The 26,789-nt window shown below is 47.1% G+C and overlaps 1 protein-coding gene across 1 annotated transcript in view; it reads right to left on the reverse strand.

Annotated features, from left to right (window-relative positions):
• The window catches only part of Srr (Serine racemase), a 77,042-nt gene that overhangs the window by 17,621 nt on the left and 32,632 nt on the right, over positions 1–26,789 (reverse strand). The window contains exons 2-5 of the mRNA XM_037424410.2: positions 17,983–18,211; positions 11,105–11,144; positions 3,883–4,113; positions 167–291 (exon numbers count right to left, since the gene is read on the reverse strand). Of these exons, the coding sequence (XP_037280307.2) occupies positions 167–291; positions 3,883–4,113; positions 11,105–11,144; positions 17,983–18,211 (625 nt within the window). The remainder of the gene's footprint in view (positions 1–166; positions 292–3,882; positions 4,114–11,104; positions 11,145–17,982; positions 18,212–26,789) is intronic.

The raw sequence follows: 26,789 nt of genomic DNA on the forward strand, positions 1-26,789 counted from the left end.
TGGTACTGCTGGTTGCGTCTTTTAGTCGGGGCTTTGAAAAAAAAATAAAACAGTTCTTAATTTTAGTATGTTTTCGCTGAACGAACCATGGTAAATTTTGAACATGTCATCATAGTGACCAGCCCATGCTTTGCGATATAGGAGAGCTCGTGTGTGCGGCACTCACCGGCGAATCGGTTGCACGCATTGACGGCCAGGCGGTCGGATAGCACCATTGAGAAGATGCTTCGCTCCCGGTACACCTCCAGAATCCGTGTGCACACCTTGCGTACGGCCAGTGCTGCTGCGATGCTGAATCATACAAAAAAAATTAAGACTTCCAATTGGGCTTGTTGAACAGGGCGTGATTTACAATGCGATAAAAAACCAACTGCCAATGTGCATCTTAAAAAAGGGCACACAGAACAAGTGGCAAGGTTTTAACGACTAGAACTTCAATACGTCTTTTGAGTGCACAGCTCTTAGGCGCTCGTTGCTTCGTTGAGTGGCGAAGCCGTTGCAGTTACCGTCGAACAAGCAATCGCGTTAACTTAAACGTAATGTAGCATGGCAGAAGAATAAAGCAACAACAATGCTCATTGTACAACGAGTGCGTGCTTTAACGCTTCCAACATACTGCGAACAGTTCCGCCTAAATTGTTCATTTACATCAGTCGCATGCAGCATCAAAAAATTGAACGTAATACCTTATAGATGTGCAGATGGCACCTTGCTTATTCGTAAAGACATGAATGATGTTGTAGTGAGTGCTGTTCTATTTCACAAAGATTATGATATATGGCGTGGTTTATACGTTGCAGAAAGTAAAAACTTTTAACGGGAAGCTGCGCTCAGAATTCGCGTTAGGCAGCATTGCAATCGTCGATAATTTTTTCTTCCTTAAACTTTTCCCGCTAACACACAGGAAAGCTTCAGTGGGGCTGAGAGCTGAGAAAGTTTGAGAGATATAATTTCACCATATGGTGTAGTAGCGCAAATACGACGGGGCACAAGGACAAGAAGAAACACGACACTCACTACACTCGCAACTAATTTTATTTTAGAAGCAGCACTTCATATATAACCCTGTGAGAAAACTGTGAGTCAGCAATTTTTGTCTCTTGCGTAAAAAACGTCTAGTCCTATTTGCTACATGCCCCGCCGCGGTGGTCTTGTGGCTAAGGTACTCGGCTGCTGACCCGCAGGTCATGGGTTCGAATCTCGGCTGTGGTGGCTGCATTTCTGATGGAGGCGGAAATGTTGTAGTCCCATGTGCTCAGATTTGGGTGCACGTTAAAGAACCCCAGGTGATCGAAATTTCCGGAGTCTTCCACTACAGCGTTTCTCATAATCATATGGTGCTTTTGGGACGTTAAATCCAGCATATCAATCAAAATATTTGCTACATAAGACGTCATGAATTAAACGATACTCATGCACCATGTAAGGCTTCCCTGAGTAATTCAGTGTAACACAAGAATTTTATTCGTCATACCTATAAGGCTTAATTCTCAGCCATTGCACTGCCGCCCCCCCCCCCTCATATAAAGCTACGAAGGCGGGTCTTCCGCACGTTCTCCGCAAGTAGGACGGAAGCTTATTGCGGTTTCGCTCACTCGCTCGCATCGCTCACACCTTTAGATAACATATAGACGAAAGCTTTAATGGTATAGACATTTCGATTTTCCAGTGTACATTTAGCATCATCATAACAACTACATATTTTTTTGGAAAACTAAACAGCGCGTTTGTGGTCGCACAGTGACGTCACGGACGCCTCGTTCACTGAGGTGGTAATGTCTGAGAAATGAAAAGGAAGGGAGCGCATTTTCACGAAGGGAACAATAACTCTATTTTACCCACAACTTACCACAACTACATGAGTGCTATGATAAATAAAATAGTATTAATTTTCCCCAAAGCATATGCGCAAGTTTCATGGGAGCAATATGACGCAAAGCAGCCAGCAAGGAACAAATGATAACATATATAGCACGCATCCCCTGATTCACAAGTAGGGACGTGTCTTTCATGTTCGTCTAAAAGTCACGCAACGCAAATCCAAATTTGATGTAACATCAAGCTTGCGAAAAAGTCGCAAGCGTGCGATGAGCGTTGCATGCAAGTTATCTTTTACATGATATGCCCATCATGATTTTGATATGAACACTACTAATCCATGTTGGCCATGCGGAAGTGCCTCGTCATTTCAATTTTTTGGATATATGAAGTTAAGGAAACGGTCGCGAAATCATCATGGCCGTGGCTTGTATATACTGTTCATGACAAGTTATTGATGATTTTCAAGATAATACCAGTCATTCACGTTCTCCATACAATCATGTTACTCCATGCCAATTTAGGTATAAATCCATTAATGAGCCCAAAGCGTAAATAGATAGATAGATAGATAGATAGATAGATAGATAGATAGATAGATAGATAGATAGATAGATAGATAGATAGATAGATAGATAGATAGATAGATAGATAGATAGATAGATAGATAGATAGATAGATAGATAGACACGCTCAATGTCGCCGAAGTTCGCTATGATATGCTTCGCATTGAAGAAATTGTCAGCAAACCTAGGTATGTCTTTATCTTCAGCAGGCATCCTTCTCGTTTTTAGCTTCCACAGCCAACTATACTGAGGACCAGGTATCCTTCATTACTCAACTTTGGGCTCTTTAATTTCAGTATTGATAAAGTGTGGGGTTTCACGTCCCATAAGGACCATATGATTATAAACGACGCCGTTGTGGAAGGTTCCGGAAATTTTGACCACATAAGGTTTTTAACCTGCGCCCAAATCTGAGCACACACCCTGCCACGTTGGTGTAGTGGCTGAGGTACTGGGCTGCTGACACGCAGGTCGCGGGATCAGAGCCCACGACTTGCGTGTTCACGTTTGGGTGCACGTTAAAGAACCTCAGGCGGTCAAAATTTCCGAAGCTCTCAACTACGGTGTCTCTCATAATAATGTGGTGGCTTTAGGACGTTAAACCCTACATATCAATGAAATATGAGCACGGGCATACAGCATTTGGGACTCCATCGCATCCTCAGTCCTCAGTCTCCATCCTCAGTCTCCAACCTTCAATTGCACGTCGGCGATGCGAGGCATTGCAACTTTTCTGCACCTCGAGTGGCTTTGCACTGCCTCCGTGGACCATGGTGACGATGTCGTATGACGTAAGGAAATTATCACATTAAAAGTATCAGCAATCTGAAACATCAACTGGCATTCGAGTCACGTGACATCGAATAAGCCGAGGACAAGCGCTTCATGTGTGACACGTGACTTCTAACCGACTTCTCGGTCATTTTTTACCCCTGATGAAGTCTCGTGGTGTATCGCCAGTCCTCACCATATCTCCCAAAGCCTCCCCACATGCGCATCATATAATGTTTCCGCTTAATTAAACGAACGTAGTATATACAGGCCAAAGTTCTATGCAGAACTTTTGTCGGGGGGGGACACCTTATAGATTCAAAGTGGGGGCCGGCAAGGCAAACGATTGATTGATATGGGGGGTTTAACACCCCAAAACCTCCATATGATCATGAAAGACGCCGTAGTGGAGGGCTCCGGAAATTTGGACCACCTCGGTTTCTTTAACGTGCACCTAAATCTGAGCACACGGGCCTACAACATTTCCGCCGCCATCGAGAATGCAGCCGCGGCCGCCGAGAATCGATCCCGTGACCTGCGGGTCAGCAGCCGAGTACCTCAGCCACTAGACCACCGCGGCGGGGTGGAAGGCAAATGGTCATCTTGCGGGGTGTATGCATGGCGAAGGATAATATCGGGCGGGGGGGGGGGGGGGAGGAGAGCACGAGCACTGAGCGCCTTTTCCTGGCTATGCCCCTGGTAACAGCGGTAGTTGAGAATAAAGTACCTGGTTATCTTCGGCAACGTCACCTGGTTGCCGGCGCGCAGTGAGGCGCGGAAGGAATCAGCACCTCGCGTCTCAACAGCGATGATAGGCACGTCAGCCCATGCGGCCGACTTCATGCCCTCCGACAGGCCGCAGACCAGACCGCCGCCACCAACCGAGGCGACAATGGCAGCGGGAATACGATCACCCAGGTCCTCCTTCATCTCCGCCACCATGGTTGCATTGCCCGTCCTACAAAGAAAGAGTTCAACAAGCACACCACACTATACTGTACTGGTATCATTGGGTGAAGTGCCTCCTGCAAAACTCTCAAGTTGTAAATCAAGTGGATCTTTGCTTCGATGTTTGGCATGGTGCTTTATTGCTCTACCTTCAGCAGCACTTGAATTAGAAAGGGCTGATAAATATAACAAAATTCTGAATGTTGTGGGCACTTATATGAAACCTCTTCATCGCTTGTATATAACCGTCATCGCATGGTGCTATGCAAATTCATCGTTTGTAGGGGCACCACTTGAGTTTTCTGTGCCTCGGATGTGCCTGGTTTCGCCACGTCATCAAGGCCTAATTAAGGCATGTAAAGTACTATGTCGCTAGCGGTGGAAGTTGCTCCTCGATTCGCCATCTCCGCTGGCCCGCTTTACCTCTTGTATCTTCACTCAGGTTGCCGTTTGGACCACCTGTCCATAAGCATGTCTCAGGACGAACTCTCAGGCACCACTTCATCGACCACTTCCGGCAGCGATTGTCTCAGCTCCTCATTTTTCGATCGTCAAGGGGCCGCGTGGCAAGCCCCATCTGTTTCCTGGACTTCGCATTGAGATTACATCGAGATTGGACTTCGCAAATAATATTACAGCAAGACACTGGCACTGATATGAGCGAACAGAGCGTCGGCCATCGATCAACTGACAAGCGGTGAAGCGTGTCGGCATTTGTACACTTGCCATCGAATAATCTAGCGTTATCGCTAGCGTTGATGTAGGTTCCAGAATAATCTGTAAAGTTCAAGAAGTGGGCGTACTCTTAACAAGATGATCTGCTGTCGTCCTGAAGCTTCTGAAACAATGTAGGTGTGGTTTGTGCTGAAACTTACTGACAGAGATACGGGGCGATCACGAAACATTAGGCGAGAATGTGGAAATATTACGATTGGCTGCTTCCGAATGGCATAAAAATGGCTTGAAAACTGCATCAGAGACTCTCTCGGTAGTTAATCTTCAACAGGCTTCCCCTAAAGATCTCTCTGTTGGAGTTTCCACATCCATCTTAGCTCCTGAAGCAGCCATCAGCTACAACTTAACCCCTTCGCAGACACAACAGCTGCTTGCCTTACGGACTAAGCGTGAAGCTTCGTTTGACGTACAGTCGAGTGCATAATTTTAAAGATCACGCAGGTGCGTGCCGAGCCGCGTCGCTGCGCCTTCTGGCGGCTGCACGGCTCTGTCTGGGAGCGCGTACTGCGCACGCTCGTCCCATATCACCCGGCAGCCTGCCCTTTGTTTCAACGGCACGCATCTCGAAACGATGTGGACGGTGCAAGGTGTCACTTCCGTAGTCGCTGTGAAGACAACGAAAGAAGCCGAGCACTAATTTGACGACAGCACATGATTTGCGGGTTTGGGCTGCTGCACATAGTGCACGTTGCACTTAGCGATCCGCGGCGTGATCACATTTTGATTGTCGAGTAAGATAATCAATAAGTTCAGCCAGCAATGTTGCCTTTTGCACTTTCATTCGCCGAACTAACGCACGTAGTAATACTCGGTCCAAAAATCATGTGTCTATATGAACATGCATGAAACCACCAAACGTCCAACAGCTGTAGAAAAGAGCTGAAAAAGAAAGGTGAAAACAAACTCGGTTTATTAAGGGTAAATCTTGTATTAAGGCCGCTGCGGTGGTGCAGTGGTTTCGATGCTCAGCTGCTGACCTGAAAGGCGCATCTTCAGGTCTAGTCGCGCATGCCGTATTTCGATAGTGGAGAGATACTTCAAACTAGTATACTGAGTGGACGTTAAAGAACCTCGAATAAGGAAACATTCCCAAGACGTTACTTTGGTGGAGCTCTATGTCATATCTGCATAATAACATTTATTTCTCTCTCTATATCGTGGTTATGTCACGTCGAGAGCCCGCACTTATTATTGGTAGGAGTCGAGCCTCGACCCAAGAGTTTCTAGGATTCGAATTTCATATATTCATGTGTCGTCTTCTACTACTCGAACCATTAACCCCGATTGAAGTCAACCCAATATTTGTATGCATTATAGTAGATTAAGACAAGTAAGCGTGAATAAATGCGCGTTGAGACGTGCAAGAGATGTCATAGGCTTTCACTTTCGAGTCTTTTTTGTATTTTGGGGTATCTGGGAATGGTTTTCCGGAAACCAGAGAAAATCACGAAGGTTGAAAGGGGCTTTCACCGCTTTCTCTATTTCAATAGAACTAACTATACATGACATATGCACAGAACATTCTCGAACGCGAAGTAGTCGGGAATTGAGACTGCCTCCATTAACATCCGTCGCTCGAGCATCAGCGTGTACTCTGGTATTCTGGTCACGTTGTTTTGTTGAATACTGCAGTGAATTACAGGCGAGCACATTTCAGTTCGAAGGGCTCAAATGTTGGAGGCCCCACAAGGAAACAAAAGTTAATTCCTTAAGCTGTTCGACCAAGTACCTCGCACGGCGGCACACCGCTCCTTTTGAACACAGTACTCACTGCGTGGAAATGCGATTTTTTATTAAAACTCTCTGAGAAAAATTGGGTACTCAGATTGTTCACGCGTGCTTGCGACGCAGGCGCAGTACCATTTTGTCATTTTTGTCAATTCTTTGCCTTGTTTGGTAGTCTTTCGGGCTTGGTGATGATAAGAAATTATGGTAATAAGGGCTGCATCGCGAGCACGAAGGTGCTAGAAAAAACAGACGGAAGGTGAGGCAAAGAAAGCAAAGAGGACAACACGAGCGCTGACTACCAAATGAATTTTATTATTCGCAGCACTCGCAGCACACATGATATTATATACAACAGGACACCTTTTAACAGCAAACGTGAGCGACGTGACATATTCTGGGGAATGGTATGATAAAAAGAAGGTACAATGATAAAATGGCTAACACTTATCTAAAAGCGCGAACTCTTTGTCATGCGACGCCACCAAAGGTTGGCTCACGCATCCGTCACCATGTTTTCTAATAAAATACGCTTCAGCTATTTCACGAGCTAACTTGTCCATGTGGCGCGCCAGCACACTCACGCCCGGAAATCGAGGCTGGCACCCGCAGCTTTTGCAGTGCAAAACAAGGTTTGAACTAATTCCTTTGCATATATCATTCATATGTTCTCCTAACCTTTTATTATTGCACCGCCCAGTTTGGCCTATATAACAACGACCGCACGGTAAAGAAAGCATGTAAACACCAACTGCGCAATCTAAATATATATTTATCTGTTTTAGGGCGCATGTCCAACTTTTTTTGGTGATTCCACTAAGTCGCTCATCCGTCATTCTGCAAATCTGGCTTACTTTGCACGGGGCTGATAAAACTACATCCACACCATATCTCGAGCCTACCTTCTTCAAACCATGAGATATATTGTGGAAGTATGGAATGACTGCAACTCTTTTTCGCTCTTTATTTCCTCCTGCCTTTTCTTGTTTTTGTTTAATTTTTTGCAACAAAGCTTCGCACGCTGAAGAAAGTACAGATTTTGGAAATCCCGCTGACAGAAGTGTGTTAATTTGCATTGTTACACTATCAGTCATCTTGTGTAGGCAGGACTTAGATCACTCAGGTACTTAGATATTAATATTACATTGTTTCCAAATCACGTATGCTGGGAATACCAACCGCGAAATGTTAAACCCTTGTTAAACTATGCCTCCTGCCACACAAAACTGGTCAAGAGAGCTATTGCTTCGTCGGCTGTAAGTGCTGGCTTATCTAAGTGCTGCCTACACAAGATGACTGATAGTGTAACAATGCAAATTAACGACTTTTTTTTCTGGCTTCTAAGAATAAACTATTTATTTATCGCGTTTTCTGGCTATTCATTCTGGACGCGCGATATTCAGTGGTTTACTCCAAACCACTGCACGCGTGATATTCGCACCAAGAAATGGAGCTGGCATAACGTCTCCGAGACAGAGCACGAAATTCATCACTGCAAGATGAGCATATCACGCAACTCCGTTTGAGCAAAGCTGAGAAACTGCATGTTTTCCGCGCTGCATCTAGGAAGAAAGCATATTGCATGGCGCGCTCAAGCCATGCTATTACATTAGAGGCATTTTCGCCGCTATATTACCGCTCGGGAGTACAGGTGCTTGCACAGCGACTGTAGAAGTGGCACCTTGCGCCGTCCGCATCGTTTCGAGATGCGCGCCATTGAAACGAGCGAAAGAGCAGGGTGATATTGGACGAGCGTGCGCAGTACGCGCTCCCGGACAGAGCCGTGCAGCCGCCAGAAGGCGCAGCGACGCGCCTCAGCACGCGCACCCGTGGTCTCTAAAATTGATTGATTGATTTGTGGGGTTTAACGTCCCAAAACCGCTATTTGATTATGAGAGACGCCGTAGTGGAGGGCTCCGGAAATTTTGACCAACTGGGGTTCTTTAACGTGCACCCAAATCTGAGCACACGGGCCTCTAACATTTCTGCCTCCATGTGGTCTCTAAAATTATGCACTCGACTGTACATCCTTCTATATTGCGACAGGCGTGCGTCAGCACTTATCGAATCGAGATAAGTAGTACGTGCACCTTTAATCGTCGACCATATCATGTATCTCTGGCTGAGTGGAAGGTCATCGAAGAAAACTTTGACGTCATGTTGAGACGAATGCTAATACGTTCCTCTGCTAGTTCTTGACAATATCCTGTCATCTTAGTTCGATAAAAGCGGTTCTGTGTGGTTCTGCGTAGATCGCCAGGCACTAAACAAGTCCACGTGCAAGTGTGTATCTTATACCACGTATAAACAACGCCTTGGACTCGCTACAGGGGGCTGAGTACTTCTAGTGTCTCGATCTACCTTCGGTGAACTGGTAGATACCAATGCATGAGGACGATAAAAAACGACGTTTTCAACAACAAGGAATTCGGTACCAATGACATTTGACTTTCAAGTGCTACAAGGACTTCCAACCTTGTTCGTTCCTCGCAGCTGCTCAAGTCATGTCATGGTCAGTGCAGTTTTGCAAGACGCGGTCACCTCCTCCAGAACGCCACAGCCAGCTTCGTCCCCCAAATTTCCCCCATTTACCGGACTGATACTCTTTTCTGAAGTTTTGCATGTTCACAGAACACCACTGGGTCATGAAATCAATCGTGCATTTTGACATTTGTCACTTCTCCACCTCTCCTTGTTTACTTCTTTTTGTTCGTAATCCATGCCTTCTTTCGGGGGCAGGGGGAATTATGTGACGTATGAAGCGATGGTTAGTAGACGCCGAGAAGGAAGAAGTGATAAGCAAGAACATGGGGCATGAGCCAGGCGACGTCGCCAATTCATCATAGCGTCACATTGTCATATTTTACTTGACAAGCATAACATGATTATCAGGCTTGGACGTGTCTTTCATTTTCATCATTCATTCATGCCACGTAATAGCAAATTTATTATATTTGTAAGCTATGACTTACAATGTAAGCTATGTAAGCTATGCAGCTAGGGAGCGCGGCAATTGGGACGGTCGGAGCGAAACACGGCGTGCGCTCGTGATCTCGAAGGCTATGGTTGGAAAGCTGGGATGTTGGGGCTGTCCCACGCACAACTGCATAGCAGCCGTGTTCACATGCCCTATCATAGGGCCTTACCATCTCATGCATAGCTGCACCTCTAGCGGTGGGTGCTGTATTCAAATAAAACTGAGGCGGAAGTTTTGTGAGCAGTCATGCATTGAAGAACTCTTGTATGGCTCCAAGTATCTTTGCTCGTGCGTTTTATTTTTCATTTCCTTTGTTGCCCCTTGACTATACTTGAGAGAAAGTATACGGCTATCAGATGAACGAAAACTCAGTGACTCTTTCCGCGCATTCGCATTATTGCCTCGGCATCTCACTGCGATATTTTCCCCCTAACTGTAGCAATTCCCTCTACCTAATAACTTTACAAAAACGTTTTTTGGATTGGTTACAGATTTGACGAAAAAATTGCAGGAGATGCTCTGCATAGAAAGCCTGCTTATTCTGTAACTTTTTATTATGTTATTTAACAAAAATACATTGGCTAAACGACTCAACAGACACGATTAGAAAAGCTATTCGATATCATTTAGTCATGTCTATCCAATTGGCCAATAAATACTGGCTCGAATAACGCAAATTGCCGTGTCATTCATTAAACGTGCTCTGGTTCCCAGTTGACTGCCGCCAAGAAACGATCAGGCTGCTGAGAGCAGAGGCTGTCAACGCTTAAGTAATTCCTGTCACTTAGTCGAAAAGTCAACTTCAACACTTCCTGTACTTAGCCAGAAAGCATTGCCTATCTGTCGCGAAGGCTCTTGAACACTTGAGCCAAAATTTGTTGCAGTGAATCTGTGTATGGTCAGGGTTTGAATTATTCATCGAGTTTTGTTTCTACATTTGAGAAAAAAATGTGTACAAAATGTTGCAAACCCTGAGACATTGTGAACACAGGGCTCACGCACGGGGGTGGTGAAGCAGGCTTGAGGCAGTTGACCTCGAAAAATCACTGCTGCGTGTCGACTGATTTGCGCTTGTGTGAAAAAAATATGCAGTCATGTTTTCTCACGGAACAAGCCACAGGCTATGGTAATCACCACATGGTAAATTTTGCTTGCCAAAACCAAGATATGGTTATAAAGCACCGCGTAGCAGAGGAGTCTTGAAGTTTCGACCACCTATAGTGTTCTTAAACGTGCACCTGAATCTAAGTAAATGAACCTCTCGCATTTAGACTCCATCGAAAAACATTCACTGCGGCCATGGTTGACGGCTCAACTTTCGGGCTAGCTGCCGAGCACCGTAACAATTGCGCTGCCAAAGCGGCAAATACTAGCAATTGGTTCATTTAGTCTACGCAGTATTGTAGCATGGACTACAGCCGTTGTCCCTACACTATTATTTGTCAGGTAGTTTGCCTCTCGTATGTACATCTACATTGAGGAAGGAACTCCATTTATACCGGCCATACTCATTTCAATCAGCGGCCTCTACATAAAAGACGCAATAGCCACAACAAGAGCTTACCATATCAGCGGATTGTCGAATGGGTGGCAGTAATATCCGCCTGTAAAAAATTGAAAAAAATTGATTTATATGAGAGGTTTAACGTCCCAAAACCACCATATGATTATGAGAGACGCCGTAGTGGAGGGATCAGAAAATTTCGACCACCCGGGGTTTTTTAACGTGCACCGAAATCTGAGCACACGGGCTTACAGCATTTTCACATCTACCAAAAAAATGGAAAAGTTGTGTTCGTTGAGTGTACACTTATGCCAATTCCACCATCTGTCTCAATTTCATCGTGTTCCTATTTACTCCTCTCGTTCCATTCTCTCGTTTCGTCTACATCCTTTTCTTTCCTTTTTTCTTTTTTTCACTTCCATTATTTTCTGTGATCACAGTTGACGGAAAGTGAAATAATGAATGCTATGAAGTTATTTTGAATTAAGGCACAAGTGAGGCTGTTCTTCTTATAAACGAATAAAATACACACTAGTTCTGCACATCTGCAAGTTTTTTTAGTGCGTGAACGAAGAAAAAAGGGCAGGGTATACAGAAGGAGCGCTGACTTCCGACTAGCTTAATTTCGCAGAGTTGCAAAATAGATATGTGTCAAAAAGGACGATACAAAACAGGAACGCAAAGTACAAGCATAATCGATGCCTCAATATTAAATATGGCTACGCACCAGCTAGTCCAAGCTTACACCTTTGTAGTGTCACAAACAAACTTGTGTGGACTTTACAAATGAACATTTTCTCTTTCGATTGAGTACATCTGTGGCGCTAATCTATGTACACCGTGTCGAGTGTATAATTTACTGTTGCTCAAGAAGCAAGCCTTCAATTGTTTTGCTGTTTACTGATACGAACATTTAATTTTATTAAACCACGTATGAAGTACCCATGAGCAGGCCTTTATTTTATGCGCGTTTGTGCTTAACAGAGAACAAAGGGTTCATTGGACTGCACAGCATAATTTATTTTTTGAGACAGTATTCCAACTTTTTATACAAATGATATTTTATACAGTAAAATACCTCGTTTTTGCCCACTCTATCTCTACGTCTATATGGAAATACTGTGCTACAGCGACAAGTTACCAATGAAAGCCTATTACATACCTTAACACTTATGTAATCTAGGGTGGCTCCTTATTAGAAAATTGTAGGAAGTGGCAGTTTATGGCACTGCCATTTCCCAAAAAGTTCCCAGAAACGTCTCGTTCAAGATATCAATAAACTGAATTGAGGGTCCCAATTTAGGCGATATCAAAATAGAGCGCACAGGGAGCGATGAAAGGCAGCGGCTGTGTAAGAAGAAAGTCCCGGGATTTTCCCCTATAGTTTCCGCTCCTCAAATAAAAAGAATACGAAGGACTGTTTATCAGACCAGTAGTCCTGATCAACTTAAACAGGCTTCGAATTAGAAAAAAATTACCACCATTTCAACAAAGCGAATGATGTCAGATGAGCTTGTTCGGAGATCATCTGGTAAACCACGAATCCTCCTTAGACATTCCTGTACCACCATACTGTTACGTGAGTTATGCGTTGCTTACACTGCAGGCTATTCACAAAATAGATTTGGAAAGTGATTCCAGCGCTGGAGAGTCCGGCTCCGAGCTCGAGCAGCAAGTGACCTTCGTCCTCTTCGTCGGGCGCACACGCGCGTCGACAATATGCATTCCGGCAGCCTACATGTAGCATAACCCCGTCGCCAAAGGCACCGTCTTGGCGCATCTAGACGTCAATTGCATAAGGTCAGTGGCACCGCTTCAGGCGTGTGGCGTATGTGATGTCACTGGCCTGAGGGGTAGATAAATACGATGAGGTAGCGGGAACAATTTCATAAGTGACGGGAGTAACCACAAAAAGCATTGGTATGGCCCTGTGTACTGAGAGAGCAGTTTGTGAGACAGGCCAACGTGGCGGGTCGGAGACTGCAGCATAACCAACGAACCGGGCGAAAAATTACACGTTGCCGTGTCGTTGATTATATGGACGCCATTGGTTTTCAGCAGGTCATAGGGCGAGTACGATCGGCTGCGCGTGCATGGGTGGTGCGGCTGATGGCATCCAGATCATATTTAGTGGTCGGAGCGGCTGGCAACGGAATGAGTGTATCGAGTGACAGTGTGGGTTGGAGGCCAAACAGCAGGAAAATTGGGGAGTAACAAGCTGTGTCGTGGCGCGAAGGATTCTACGCATATGTCACGTACGGTGGAGCAAGGTCCAAATCGGAGTGATCTGAGTAAATATATTTTGAAAGCATGTCAGTTAGAGTTCGGTTCAGATGCTCCGTGAGAGCATTTGTTTGTGAATGGTACGACTTAGTGAGCATGTGCCATGCTTCACATGTGCACACGATGCCCGCTATTACTCTCGATTGAAATGTGTGGTCTCGGTCGGTGATGAGCTGGCGTAGAGCACCATGTTACAAGATCACGTCGTCCAGAAGAAAATTGGCGACGTCTGTGGCGCATCTTGTTGAAAGAGCACTAGTGGTAGCATAGCGTGTGGCGTAGTCTTTGGTCACACCTATCCACCTGTTGGCAGCAGAAGACAGGAGAAAAGGGCCGAGTAGGTGCAAGCCGGCGCGAATGAAGGGCTCAAAAGAAATGTCGAGTGGTCGAAGAAGCCATCAGGAAGCGTTGACGGTGTTTTGTGGCGCTGACATTCCTCACACACCGCGACGTATTTTCTGACGAAGCGTGCGAGACCTGGTCAATAGAAGTGATGGCGGATCCAGACATATGTGCGGGACACGCCGAGGTGACCAGCAGTCGGAACGTCGTGAAGTTAGTGGAGTAAAGCCGAGTGCAGGTGTTTGGGTATAGCAAGCAGCAGAGATGGGCCATCTGGATGATATTGTGGTGGTATAGTGTACTATTTTGGAGTACGAGTGAGCGATAAGATTAGTCTGATGGTAAGGATTTGAGGCACTCGATGATGGCCCGTAAGGGTGCATCGCGGCGTTGCTCGTCGGCTATGTGGGTCAGTTGGTGAACGGAGCCCACGCAAGCGTCGTTCTCAGAGATGGTGTACGACTCACCAACCAGATAGCGAGAGAGGCAGTCGACGTCCTGATGCAGGTGTCGAGACTTGCGTGTCACTGCAAAGGTGCACTCTGGCAGTTGCAGAGCCCAGCCACCAAGTCGACTTGTGGGATCCCGTATTGATGAAAGCCAGTAGAGCGCGTGGCGGTAGAGTGCATGACGAACAAGGGAGTGAAATATAAATATGGTCGGAACCTCGAGACATTCCAGACAAGTGCGAGGCATTCTCGTTCCGTGATTGAATAGTTGCGCTCCGCTGCCGCAGGTGCAAGGAGACCACTATCATAGGCAATAACGCGGTAGTGTCCGTGTTGGCGTTGGGCGAGAACGGCTCTGAACACGTGACCACTGGCATCAGCTTGGACCTCAGTCTCGGCGGAAGGGTCAAAGTGGGCCAATGTAGGTGGCGTCATCAAAATTCTGATAAGGCGAGCAAAGGTGGCAGCTTGAGTGGACCCCGACGAAAATGAGATGCTTTTGTTCAGAAGATCGGTAAGTGGTCAAGTGATTGCAGCAAAGTCTTTTACGAGCCGCCTGAAGTAGGAACAGAGTCCACAAAACTCCGGACATCTTTGGCGGATTGGGGCACTGGGAAACTTGAAACGGCACGAATTTTCTCAGAGTCCGGTCCCGCACACTTGGGGCATCGACAAGGTGGCCCAAAACTGTAATGTGTCGGTGGCTGAAGTTTAAGGAGTTTAATTGGAGGCCAGCATTGCGGAAGACGTAGAGAATGGCCAACAGACTCTCCAGGGGGGGGGTGTCAAATGTAAGTAGAAATACGAGGACGTCATCTAGAAAACACAGGCAAGTTGACCATTCGAACACTTGCAGCAAAGTACCCATCATACGCTCGTACGTGGCTAGGGCGTTGCATAGACTGAAGGGCGTAACCTTGAGTTAGTACAGGCAATAGGAAGTGACGAAGGTGGTCTTTTCTTGGTTGTTCTTATTCACGGCAATCTGCAAACATACACAGCGAAAGTCGATGGATGAAAAGTAGCATGCGCCATTGAGACAATTGACAGTGCCGTCAAAGTGGGGCATAGGGGACACGTCTTTTTTTCGTAATTCAACATAGATGCTGGTAATCTATGCAGAAACTCTATGTGTTGTCTTTGATTTTAACCAGGACTACAGGTGACACCCAAGGGCTTGATTAGGGCTCAATAATTAAATTCTTTAGGTATCATCTTGTTCACTTCTGTTTGAACAATCTTGCGCTACGATGGGGATACCCACTATGGTCGACATCGAATGGGAACAGCATGACCTGTGTTGATGCGGTGCTGTACAAGAAAAGTTTGGTCAAGTGTTCTAGCGTCAAGATCACAGATGTCGTGGTAGGAAGCCAAAATGTAGATGAGGGCGTCTGATTGCGCTGGGGAAGTGTCTGGGGCGATAAATGGCGCCTGGTGCCAGCCGAGGCGTGTGGCATCGGGTGGGTGACAAGGAAGACTGGAGCATACGTCTGCTGCAAAAGTGGTGACGTGGTCATCGACTAAGGACCGCAACTTGGCGATTAAGATGCCTTGAAGAAGACTTGCATCGTGAAGGAGGAATTAATGACAGGGAGATGTATCCAGTTGGCGCCTCTAGCTATGACGCAATGAAGGACAGTGGTGTCACGTGCCAGAAATACATATGGAATTGGCGCGAAAATTATTAGCCACCATTTATAAACGAAGTCATGGCAAATTCGGTGAATGTTTGTGCTTTAGAGCCCGAACATTCACTTTAGATCCCCAACAAGAGGGGCTTGGGATGATTCTTCAATTGTGTTTTGAAGACCAAGCGCCAGTAGCTTGTCTTTTGAAATATTCCGTGGCCATCTCTCGTGGCTGTCTTGTAGGCCATTCTGATTATTTGGTTTGCTTTTTCTCTCTCTTCCCCGTTCATAATTTGATATGGAGGCGAGTACGTATGCTACTGATGATGAGGCTTTTGACTAATCTTGGGGTATCTTGTTCTCCCATGCCTTTACGATTGTTTGTTATTCGGGAGATCATTCGTGAGATCTGCTGTGCTGATGTTTAGAGTTAATTTAGTGTGTGCATATTTATCTGATTATCTTGAAGCCACATTCCTAGTATTCGCGCGGTATCTTTCTCTGGGATTATATTTCCGTCAAGCCTGACTTCCAGGTTTAAATTTTGGTCGATCCTTCGTGCTTTTCTCTTCGTGAAACGAATGAGCTCTGACTTTTTGGCTTAGCACTTCACACCCCGTATCCTTGCGTACTCTTATATGGCGCTAGCTGCCTGTTGTAACCCATCTTCTTTCTCTGCTAGGCTCCCTGTGCTTGTCTATGCAGTGATATTGTCTGCATATATCGCATGTTGTAGACCGGCAATATCTTTGACTTTTCCTGCAAGGCCTGTCATGGCGACGTTGCAAAGTGTCGGTGAAATGACCGCTCCTTGGGATGTTTTTTTTTTGTATGGAGTTTGAATGATGCCAGATTCGTAATCTCCCAGCTTGATTGTTCAGTCCTGTGACTAAGAAAACTTTTGACGTAATCGAACATTCTTTCTCCACAGTTAGTTTCCTCCAGACCTTCTAGTAATGCTTTGTGACTGATGTTATCAAAGGCTCCATTCGTGGTGATCTCGCTACTCTTTTGTCAGAACTTAGCTAATGTGTATCGAATATTGAAAAAAAAAGAGCTTGTATGTGCTTAGCTAGTCAAAAGCGCCCCGCCAGCCGGTGACACTTCGAGATCAGCGAATACCCCACACGCACAGAACGTTCTATGTGGTTAAGGGCTTGGCGGAACTGACGGCAGAATCGAGGGGGCAGTGCATGACGAGCTTGGATCTTGTTCAGTGCCACTGAAACACAATCAATTTTATTTTCGGGAACAATGTTGGTATTTAGTAGCTATAACACGAAGTTGTGTTTACCTACAAGAATAGACAGCCTTTTCTATATCGCTAGTCTTGAATTGAAACTGAACCAGCGCTTTGCCTACTGACAGTCTATTTTATAAGCTGCCGATACATTGATGTAATTAGTTTACACATTCCTTGCAAAACAGATCGATCATGTGTGTAATAAATAAATAAATAGGATAATACTTTACCTCTCATCATTGGCGCTTCTTACTGAGTCGAGCGATACGGCTGACTCAATTGCATTTTAATCATCTGCATCACATTTTTTGAAAAATTATCGTCAGAATATATTGTTATGTCTTTTATAAATACTTCTCAGTACTTGTAAATTTAGGCTTGCAGCACTTGTATTTCGATATTCGTACTTTCAAAATACTTTTATGAGTGTCTCTGCTCCGCCCTGATTTATGCCAACAGACGCGCTTCATTGCCTCGCAGCTACACAGAAACAGCATTACTTCGTAACAATATGACTCTCGTGAAGAAAAACTTCCTCTGCTCTAATGATATTCTATGCGACACTCACAAGGAAGAAATGAACACGATAATTATTTCGTCTGTGTCATAACGCATTTGGGCTTGGACAGAGAGCAAAAAAAAAGCTCAGCCAAATGAGCTAAAAGCCTGGGTTTGTGTTCGTACTTATAGCTTTTGAAGAGTGTCCTTGTGTAAATTAAAATGGTTTAATTCATTAGGAGAAAGACGCCGCAGCACCGCCTAGTGGTTTCCGTGAAAACGGCCTTACCGGGAGGATAGCTCTCGTCCCACTACCCCTATCTAGTTCACTGTAATGTTGGGAAGGGGGCGCGGGGCAAACCATCGGAGGACACCCATCGGGGACAAACCAACCGGAGAAACCCAACGGAGGGAGGGTTCCCCTCCCTCCGTTGGGGAACCCTTCGCGCGTGTTCCTGTACTATAACCACTGAGAAGGCACTCCGAACTTACCTTCTTTTGCGACGATTTCTCTCGCTCGCACGTCAGCGTCGTCCCAACTGTTACCTCGTACCTCGACGCGCGCCCCTTCTAGCTGCAGCTTCTCGGCCATGTGATGTGGAACGTTGTTTGAGATAACCACCACACACTCCATTCCCAGCTGCCGCGCGCCATACGCCACCGCCATGCCAGCATTGCCACCTGACGCTATCACCACTTTGGAGGCACCTTGCCGCTTAGCCTGCGAGCATTAGGCAAGATGAAAAATTCGGCGATTTGATGCAGGTTCATTGTGCTAACAGCTTGGAGGCCGATTAGTAACCAGATAAGTTTCTACAAGCCCTTCAACTATATATGCCTAAGATCTGCCCCGAGCTGCGTCTGAAGCAGCTGGATAAAGTCGTCCTTGCCAGGACTATGGCTCACTAGGCAGTGAAGGGGACAGACCAAGGTGCGTTTCCGAGTGCGTTGATGTGTTTCAGAAGTCGTCGGGGGATTCAAGGTGTTCAATATGGTTAGGACCTTTGATTGAGTTCTGTGCTAAATATAGTCTGCGCATCCTTGAGTCTGACAAAAGAAAGATGTTTTGTATTATACTGAGCACTAGATTCTAGAAAAAGCAACCTGAGCAATTGAGAAGAGTTTTCGCGAGGTTCGCGCTGATCTCCTTAGGAATAAATCGCATGTGAATTTGTTCAACAAGGTCGGCTTAACAAAAATCGCAAACAGTATCAAGCATGCAGATGAAGTCTTTTCCCAGACGAGAAAAAAAGCCTCATCTGCATGCCTTCTTTAGTGTAAAACACAAAGGCAGGATTATTTTGTCAGGACCATCGTTTTGGAAAGAAGTTGATGGTTATATAATATTTCAGAGTACTTGCCGACTCACCTCACACAGACTTACTTCGCGCAGTGGAAGGACCCTTTCGTGGTCGTCAGTTCAAAGTATGTAGCACACTCTCTAGAGAATAATATTACCAAGAACTGCTTAGAATTGAGCATAGATATAGAATATTTTATTACTCTTTCCCGCACACACAGCTATTGAAATTCGTGAAGGGCTGCATCCAGGACCAAAGAAATGAGTTAGGTTTTGTCAAAAATGACAAAATTTAGGTACTGTATAGAATAGAGGCGTTACACATTCGGCACTTGGGCCGACAGCTTAGGAACTCGAATAGCCGAGATGTCTTGAGACCCTCTAACGCAGTCGTTTTCTCTCTGACGCATAAGTCGGCTGCTTTGCATCGCACCGCTTGGTTTTTGTTGGCCCTGGAACCCTTACGTCAGCAAAGTCCAATCAGAATCTTCCGCGTGGTGTCAGAATCCTCCAATCCGGAACCGCTGAGCTGGATTACATTCATGAGCGAGTGGTATTGCCACATGTTGCGTAAAACTCGCTAGACTGGATGGCCCCAATTGCATTATCGGGCTGCATCGGGCCCGTGGGTTGAGGGAGCTCGCCGTGCGTTGTACAAAACACACTGGCATCGCTCGGCTAGATGACGTTGTCAGGCGGGCTCGCTCGCTAGCTTTGACGCTGGTTGCCTTTGCAGAAGCAATGACGTTCGGCCTGGATTCCCAGACATAACAACACCCCCACGGCCAGACAATGCACCGGAAAGACGATCTGCTTAACGTGGCTCGGATGTCAGCCATGCCCGTTCGCCAGGTTCCTCCAAGTTCGCCTACAGGGCCATGGGGAGGATGTGGCTCCAGGTTCAGTTCCTTGCACAGATCCCATCATTGAGGACGAATCCAAGCTCTACTGGCTTGTTGTCAAAGCTTGTCGACAAGCTTCGCTCGTCTCTTGTTACGATTTTGGTCTTAGTACTTGTCGATGGTTCTGCAACGTGGCAAGAACGGTTCGACAACAGACAACACACGACACAAGCAAGTGCCCTAAATTACCCGACAGAACACCCGACACAATGTAGTACATTATATATTTAGCTACGTGTCAAATCCAAATTTTGTTCCCTCTACATCAATATGCACATGTGGAACACAAAACTTTTAAAATGACAACTCAAGCTTTTAAACAAATAACAATGCAATGAAGTAGTGTACAACATATTGCCACATGGTTTGCTTGGGTGAGATCGAAGAGTGAAAGAGGACAAATACGATCTCTCTGAGCCGCTGCTTGACTAGTCGACTAAACGAGCTCATTGTATCAAGTTTTGTCGTGAGTAACGTGACAAGACTGGTGGAGGTGCTGGGTACAACGTCTCACGATCCACCCGATGCCCAAGACCCCGTCCAGCAGCCTGAACACAAGCCCTACACCCATGGACACTCCTGTTCATGAAGAAAGCCGCCGCCAACGAGGCCTACCGCCTGAGACACCAACCACTGACGCAGCGACTATGACTTCGACACAAGATCCCGTGCAAGCTCTGACACCTTCCACGCCGATCTACTGCACCGTGCAAAACCCGTTCATGCCTAGCCCCTTTCACGGAGAGCAGCATGAAGATGTTGACGACTGGCTGAGTGAGTTCGAACGTGTCGCAGCGATCAATTACTGGGATGATGCCGCGAAGCTCCGGAACGTGTACACTTGCCTAAAAGACGGTGCCAAGACGTGGTTTTTGAACAGGTATGATGTTCTGACATCTTGGCGCAAGTTCCAGCGTCGCCTTCTGGAGACCTACAGGAGTCCCGACCACCGCGAACGGGCGGAGCGTGCACTACAATCACGCATCCAGATGCCAAATGAGACCTTCTAGATGTACGTCGAGGACAGGAAACGGCTTTTCAAGTGAGCGGATCCTGCTATGGCAGAAGAAAAAAAGTTGCGCCACCTCATGCGTGGTGTGAAGGAACAACTTTTTGCTGGTTTGGTGCGTAGTCCCCCCAAAAGTGTTGCTGAGTTCCTTACTGAAGCGGCAACAATGGAGCGAGTACTGCACCAACGGTCTCCTTTGTTTGACCGTCAAGTGAATGCTGCCTCAACTCCTGAAATTTTCGCCACCCCTGGGAGCAAGAGCCCCGAACGGATTCGCGAGGTCATTCGATCTGTCGTCCGGGAAGAAATGAAAAAGATGTACGGGACAAGGCAAATCGATGATGGTTCTATCACCAGTGTCATCCGTGACGAGGTCCAGCAGGCGCTGCACGCCCATCGTTTTCCGCCCACGTCGGTTGATCCGGAAACGGCTCCTGTGTCTACTGACAGTCGCCGTCGTACGTACGCGGAAGCCTTGCGATCTGCCACTCCTCTTTCTGGTCAAGGAGTCCCGACCCAGCCAGTGCCGCACGTCCCGATCCAGACAGTGCCGCACGTCCCGATCCAGACAATGCCATACGTCTCAATCCAGACAATGATGCCGTCAGTAGCGATTCAGTCAGCGCACGCTGATTTGGACATCGATAGTCGCCGTGCACCGACGCGCAAGTCTGATCTCTGGCGTACGCCAGACAGACAACCCCTCTGCTATTATTGCGGTGAGGCTGGTCACATTTACCGCGAATGCCCATACCGGCAACTTGGACTGCGCGGATTTTCCGTCAATTCCCCTCGTACCCGAATTGGTTAAAGGCCAAGGGATATCGAAAAGTATCTCGCGTAACAGCGTGCGCCCTTTACACGACGGCAATCGCGGTCACCATCTCCGAGGAGACCCGCAGCCACTGGGCCACGTTTCGGGGTGACGCACGGGAACGCTCCCCAAACCCTCGTCGGGAAAACTGAAGGCAGCGGCCTTCGGGGGCAAGGTCGCTGGGACTCCAAGTGCGGAAGACCTCCCATCGACGCTTGCACGCAACGCAGAAGGCGTTTCGTCAGAGAATAATCGCAGTACCGAAGAAACGCCGACATCCACATCTAAACCTAGTGACCGCGTGTCACTCGACATACCTGTGCTGGTTGATGGTCTTCAGGTCAGTGCATTGGTAGACACTGGTGCAGACTATTCGATCATCAGCGGGAGGCTAGCGAAAGATCTGAGGAAAGTGATCACGCCATGGAATGAAACTCGAATTCGAACAGCTGGAGGACACGTTGTAACACCGCTGGGTCGCTGTACCGCAGGAGTGAAAATTCGTGCGTCAATGTTTGTGCTCAGCTGCCTCGTTCTTCGCGACTGTTCGCGTCAGTTGATTATCGGCATGGACTTCCTTCGGGAATACGGTGCCATCATAAATCTCCGTGAGCGCATCGTGACCTTCTCGACTCAAGGCGCAACAGATCGAGACGTTGATAACTGCCGTAGACCTGCGCTGCGTGTTGCTGACGACACTGTGACGCTACCACCTCGAGCAACTGTTCCCATCGAAGTCACTTGTGAGGACTTCCAAGACGGTGACGTGGTGGCTGAAAGCAACCTATCACTTCTGCTGCTTCAAAGTGTATGCGCCGCCCGAAGTGTTGTGCGCGTCCGTGATGGGCAGTCAACGATACTAGTTACGAACATTTTTTACGAACTAGTTACGAACCGGCATTTTTTTCGCGGAACCACCCTAGCTTATGGAGACCCTGTTGCCGACGTCACGGAGTGCTTCGCGTCCAAGGAAACGCATGAGGATGAGGAATTTCTAGACCGCATCGACATTAATTCGACGCTGTCAGACGAGAGAAAGGCTGCACTTCATGACCTTTTAAGGGAGTTTCGATCTGGCTTCGCCTCTTCTAAAGTCCGTCAAACACACCTCACGAAGCATCGAATGATTACCGACGATGACGTCCGCCCCATCCGGCAGCAGCCTTATCGCGTTTCTGCCAAAGAACGCGAGGCTATTCAGACACAAGTAAAAGAGATGCTCGATGACGGGATTACTCAGCCATCCAGCAGCGCTTGGTCCTCGCCAGTCGTTCTATTAAAGAAAAAAGACGGAACGCTGCGATTCTGTATTGAATACAGGAAGCTTAATAGCGTCACAAAAAAGGACGTCTATCCGCTTCCACGGGTCGACGACTCCCTCGACAGGTTACGACGCGCGAAGTATTTTTCGTCCATCGATCTAAAGAGTGGCTATTGGCAAATTGAAGTGGATGAACGAGACCGAGAAACAACCGCGTTTGTGACTCCAGACGGACTTTACGAAGTCCGAGTTCTTCCCTTCGGCCTCTTTTCCACACCAGCCACTTTTCAGAGGATGATGGACACAGTTCTCGCTGGCTTGATGTGGCAAAGCTGCCTTGTCTACCTCGATGATGGGGTCATCTTTTCCGAGAGCTTCGAAGAACATCTGAAGCGTCTGAGAAAGGTTCTGCAAGCCATTCGCACAGCTGAACTCACGCTGAAACCCCAAAAATGCCATTTCGGCTATGAAGAGCTGAAATTTCTTGGACATGTCATTAGTGCGATGGAGTGCGACCTGATCCAGACAAAACTGCTGCTGTCGCCGCCTTCCCTGTTCCATCAGATAAAAGAGTAGTACGCCGTTTCCTCGGCTTGTGCGCGTATTATCGCCGATTTATCGCCAACTTCTCGAAGATAGCTGACCCTCTTACGCGACTCACCCGAGAGTACGTGCCCTTTACTTGGGGCGCAGAACATGATACAGCGTTCACAGAGTTACGACAGAGAATGCAAACAGCCCCTGTTCTTGCCCATTTTGATGAGGACGCTGCTACAGAAATTCATACAGATGCCAGCAACGTCGGTCTTGGTGCTGTCCTTGTACAACGACACGGTGGCGTTGAGCATGTGATACCTTACGCCAGTCGTACTCTTTCTCGAGCCGAGGCCAACTATTCTACGTCAGAAAAAGAGTGTCTCGCAGTCGTGTGGGCGACGACGAAATTTCGGCCTTACCTCTACGGTCGTCCCTTCAAAGTGGTGACTGACCACCCCTCGCTCTGCTGGCTGGCAAATCTCAGAGATCCATCCGGCCGTCTCGCACGGTGGAGTTTGTGTTTGCAGGAGTTCGATATTACGATTGTGTACAGGTCAGGGCGCAAACATGAAGACGCCGACGCGCTTTCTTGAGCACCTGTGGGGAATGCTGTCAGGGGCTCCGAAGATGAAGATGCTTTTCTCGGAGCAGTTAGCGACTCCGAATTTATGTCAAAGCAGCGGGCAGACGACGAATTATGCCCAGTCATTGATTCCCTGGAAGGCCGCAACTCTCAAATCCCTCAACACATTGCTCGCGAACTGTCCTCTTTTTGTCTAAGAAGAGGCATTCTTTACAAGAAAAACGCCCGTGGTAGCGACAAAGCCTTCCTACTTGTTGTTCCTACCGACATGCGTGATGAGATCCTCCTTGCGTGCCACGACGAGCCCACATCAGGGCATTTGGGCTATTCGCGAACTCTCGCCAGAGTACACCAACAGTATTACTGGCCGCGACTATCAACTAGTGTACGTCAATATGTGAAAGGCTGCTGTGAGTGTCAGCGCCGCAAGACTCCGCCTGTGAGACCCGCGGGCCTACTCCAGCCGATCCCACCACCACGGACACCGTTTTACCTCGTGGGAATGGACCTTCTTGGGCCCTTCCCTTTGTCGTCCTCTGGGAACAAGTGGATTATAGTTGCGACAGATTATCTCACGCGTTATGCGGAAACAAAAGCGTTACCCCGTGGCATGGCCTCTGAAGTCGCGCAGTTCTTCGTGCACCAAATTGTCCTACGGCATGGTGCCCCGTCATGCGTAATTACGTACAGAGGGACGTCGTTTACAGCACGATTGATGGAGGACATTTTTAAACTGAGCTGCACAAGTCATCAAAAAACAACGGCTTATCACCCGCAATCCAATGGACTGACAGAGAGGCTTAAACAAGACCATAGCGGACATGCTGTCAATGTACGTGGACGTACAACACAAAACCTGGGACGAGATTCTTCTATACATCACGTTTGCTTACAATACGGCAACGCAAGAAACAACGCGATTTCCGCCTTTCCGACTTGTTTACGGACGCAACGTGCGAACCATGCTCGATGATATGCTTCCGTGCAACCAAAGCAATGAACTTGCTCAAGATGCTGAGCAATACACTCAATACGCCGAAGAAGCTCGTCAGCTAGCTCGCATAAACACCAGTCACCAACAAGATGCAGACGCACGGCGTTACAACCTCCGCCATCGAAATGTCACCTACCACCCTGGGGACCGAGTGTGGGTGTGGATCCCTGTCCGGTGACTAGGCTTATTCGAAAAACTCCTAAGCCGTTATTTTGGACCGTACAAGGTTCTTAGACGAGTCACAGATGTTACCTACGAGGTATTTCCAGACGGCGCGGCGTCTTCTCGTCGACAGCTTCGGCCCGAAACCGTGCATGTCGTTCTGCTGAAGCCTTACTTCACACAGTAGCCCTTGTGGTTTCACGTGCTACGACATGCCGTGACTTTACGTTGCTGCTGCTACTGTTTGTGTTCTCCTGTGTTTTTATGCCTTCTCTTTTTGCGCTTAGCACAAGCGTCAACGAAACGTTCTCATTTGCGCTGCGAGTACTGGCACTCTCCCTCTTTTGGTTTTCTATATCTGCGTGTGTATACCTTCATTTTTTTATTTACGAGCATCGAGTCGATGCTTTCAAAGGGGGGGGGGGACCATTGCCACATGGTTTGCTTGGGTGAGATCGAAGAGTGAAAGAGGACAAAGACGATCTCTCCGAGCCGCTGCTTGACTAGTCGACTAAACGAGCCCATTGTATCAAGTTTTGTCGTGAGTAACGTGACAGTATTGACACCTTGAGATCACTCTGGACGAGAGTGCTCAGCTAAGGCCGTGATGAGGACACAACTTTGCCCCGACTCGCCAGCAAAAGACCGAGAAGTGGAGGAGGTACTAACTAAAACACTGCTCAACGCGTCTGCATTAGTATTTAGCTTTCCTTTCTTGTAGTAAACGTTTAAGTTGTGCTGCTAGAGTATCATGCTCCACCTCAGTAAGAGGCCACTTTTAGGCGACAAATTATTTAACCAGACTGGAGGACAGTGGTTTGTTTCTACCACAAACCTCAAGCCAAAGACGTACCAGGCTAGCTTTAAAACGACCCACAAGAGGCAAGCGCATTCTTTTTCAGAGGTATTGTATGCTTCTTTCCTGCAGCTCAGTTTCCGACTTATACACAAAACTGGTCTTTCGTTATCGGCGCTGTCTTTCTGGCACAATATAGCTCGCGTACCGCGATCACTCGCGTCGCATTGGATGACAAAGCCCTTAGAAACGTCGGGTACCATGAAAACGGGATTTTGGCTTAGGCCTTGTTTCAGCATTCAAAACGCATTCTCTTTTTCTGAGTTCCACACCACTCTAACTGGATGGGACTTTCGGAGGGCGTTAGTTAGAGGGCTGGCAATGCTAGAGTAGTTTTGAACTTAACGCTGATATATCCAGCTCGGCCAAAGAATGCCCTTATCTAAGTTTTCGTGGTTGGTCGTGAATAGTTCACGACGGTGGCTACTTTGAGTTCTGAAAGTCTACGCCAGCCACGCCCCACAATGTGACACAAGTAAGACACCTCACCGCCCCCTAGGTGACATTTGGCAAGTTTCGCGATGAGACCAGCTTCTTTCAACCTGTTTAGCACGAGTCGTAAATACTCTACATATTCTTCTCAACTGTTCAAGAAAATGGCGACATCATCAAGATACGGCAAAGGGAACTCGGAGAGGCCATTGAGAACGCAGTTCATTAAGCCTGAAAACAAAAGGGCGCATTTTTCAATCCACAGTTCAGCTTAATTGTACGATACGTTCTGAATGGAGAAACTAATACGACATAGCGGCTAGCACACTCCGTAAGGGCGACTTGCCAATACTCTCGCACGAGGTCATACATGGAAATATAATTAGACTGTGACACAGATTTTACTCTCCCCTTCAAATTTCGTATCGGGTAAGTTTGGTCTGGAGTTA

Source organism: Rhipicephalus microplus, chromosome 5, assembly GCF_043290135.1.
Source record: "Rhipicephalus microplus isolate Deutch F79 chromosome 5, USDA_Rmic, whole genome shotgun sequence".
Lineage (NCBI taxonomy): Eukaryota > Metazoa > Arthropoda > Arachnida > Ixodida > Ixodidae > Rhipicephalus > Rhipicephalus microplus.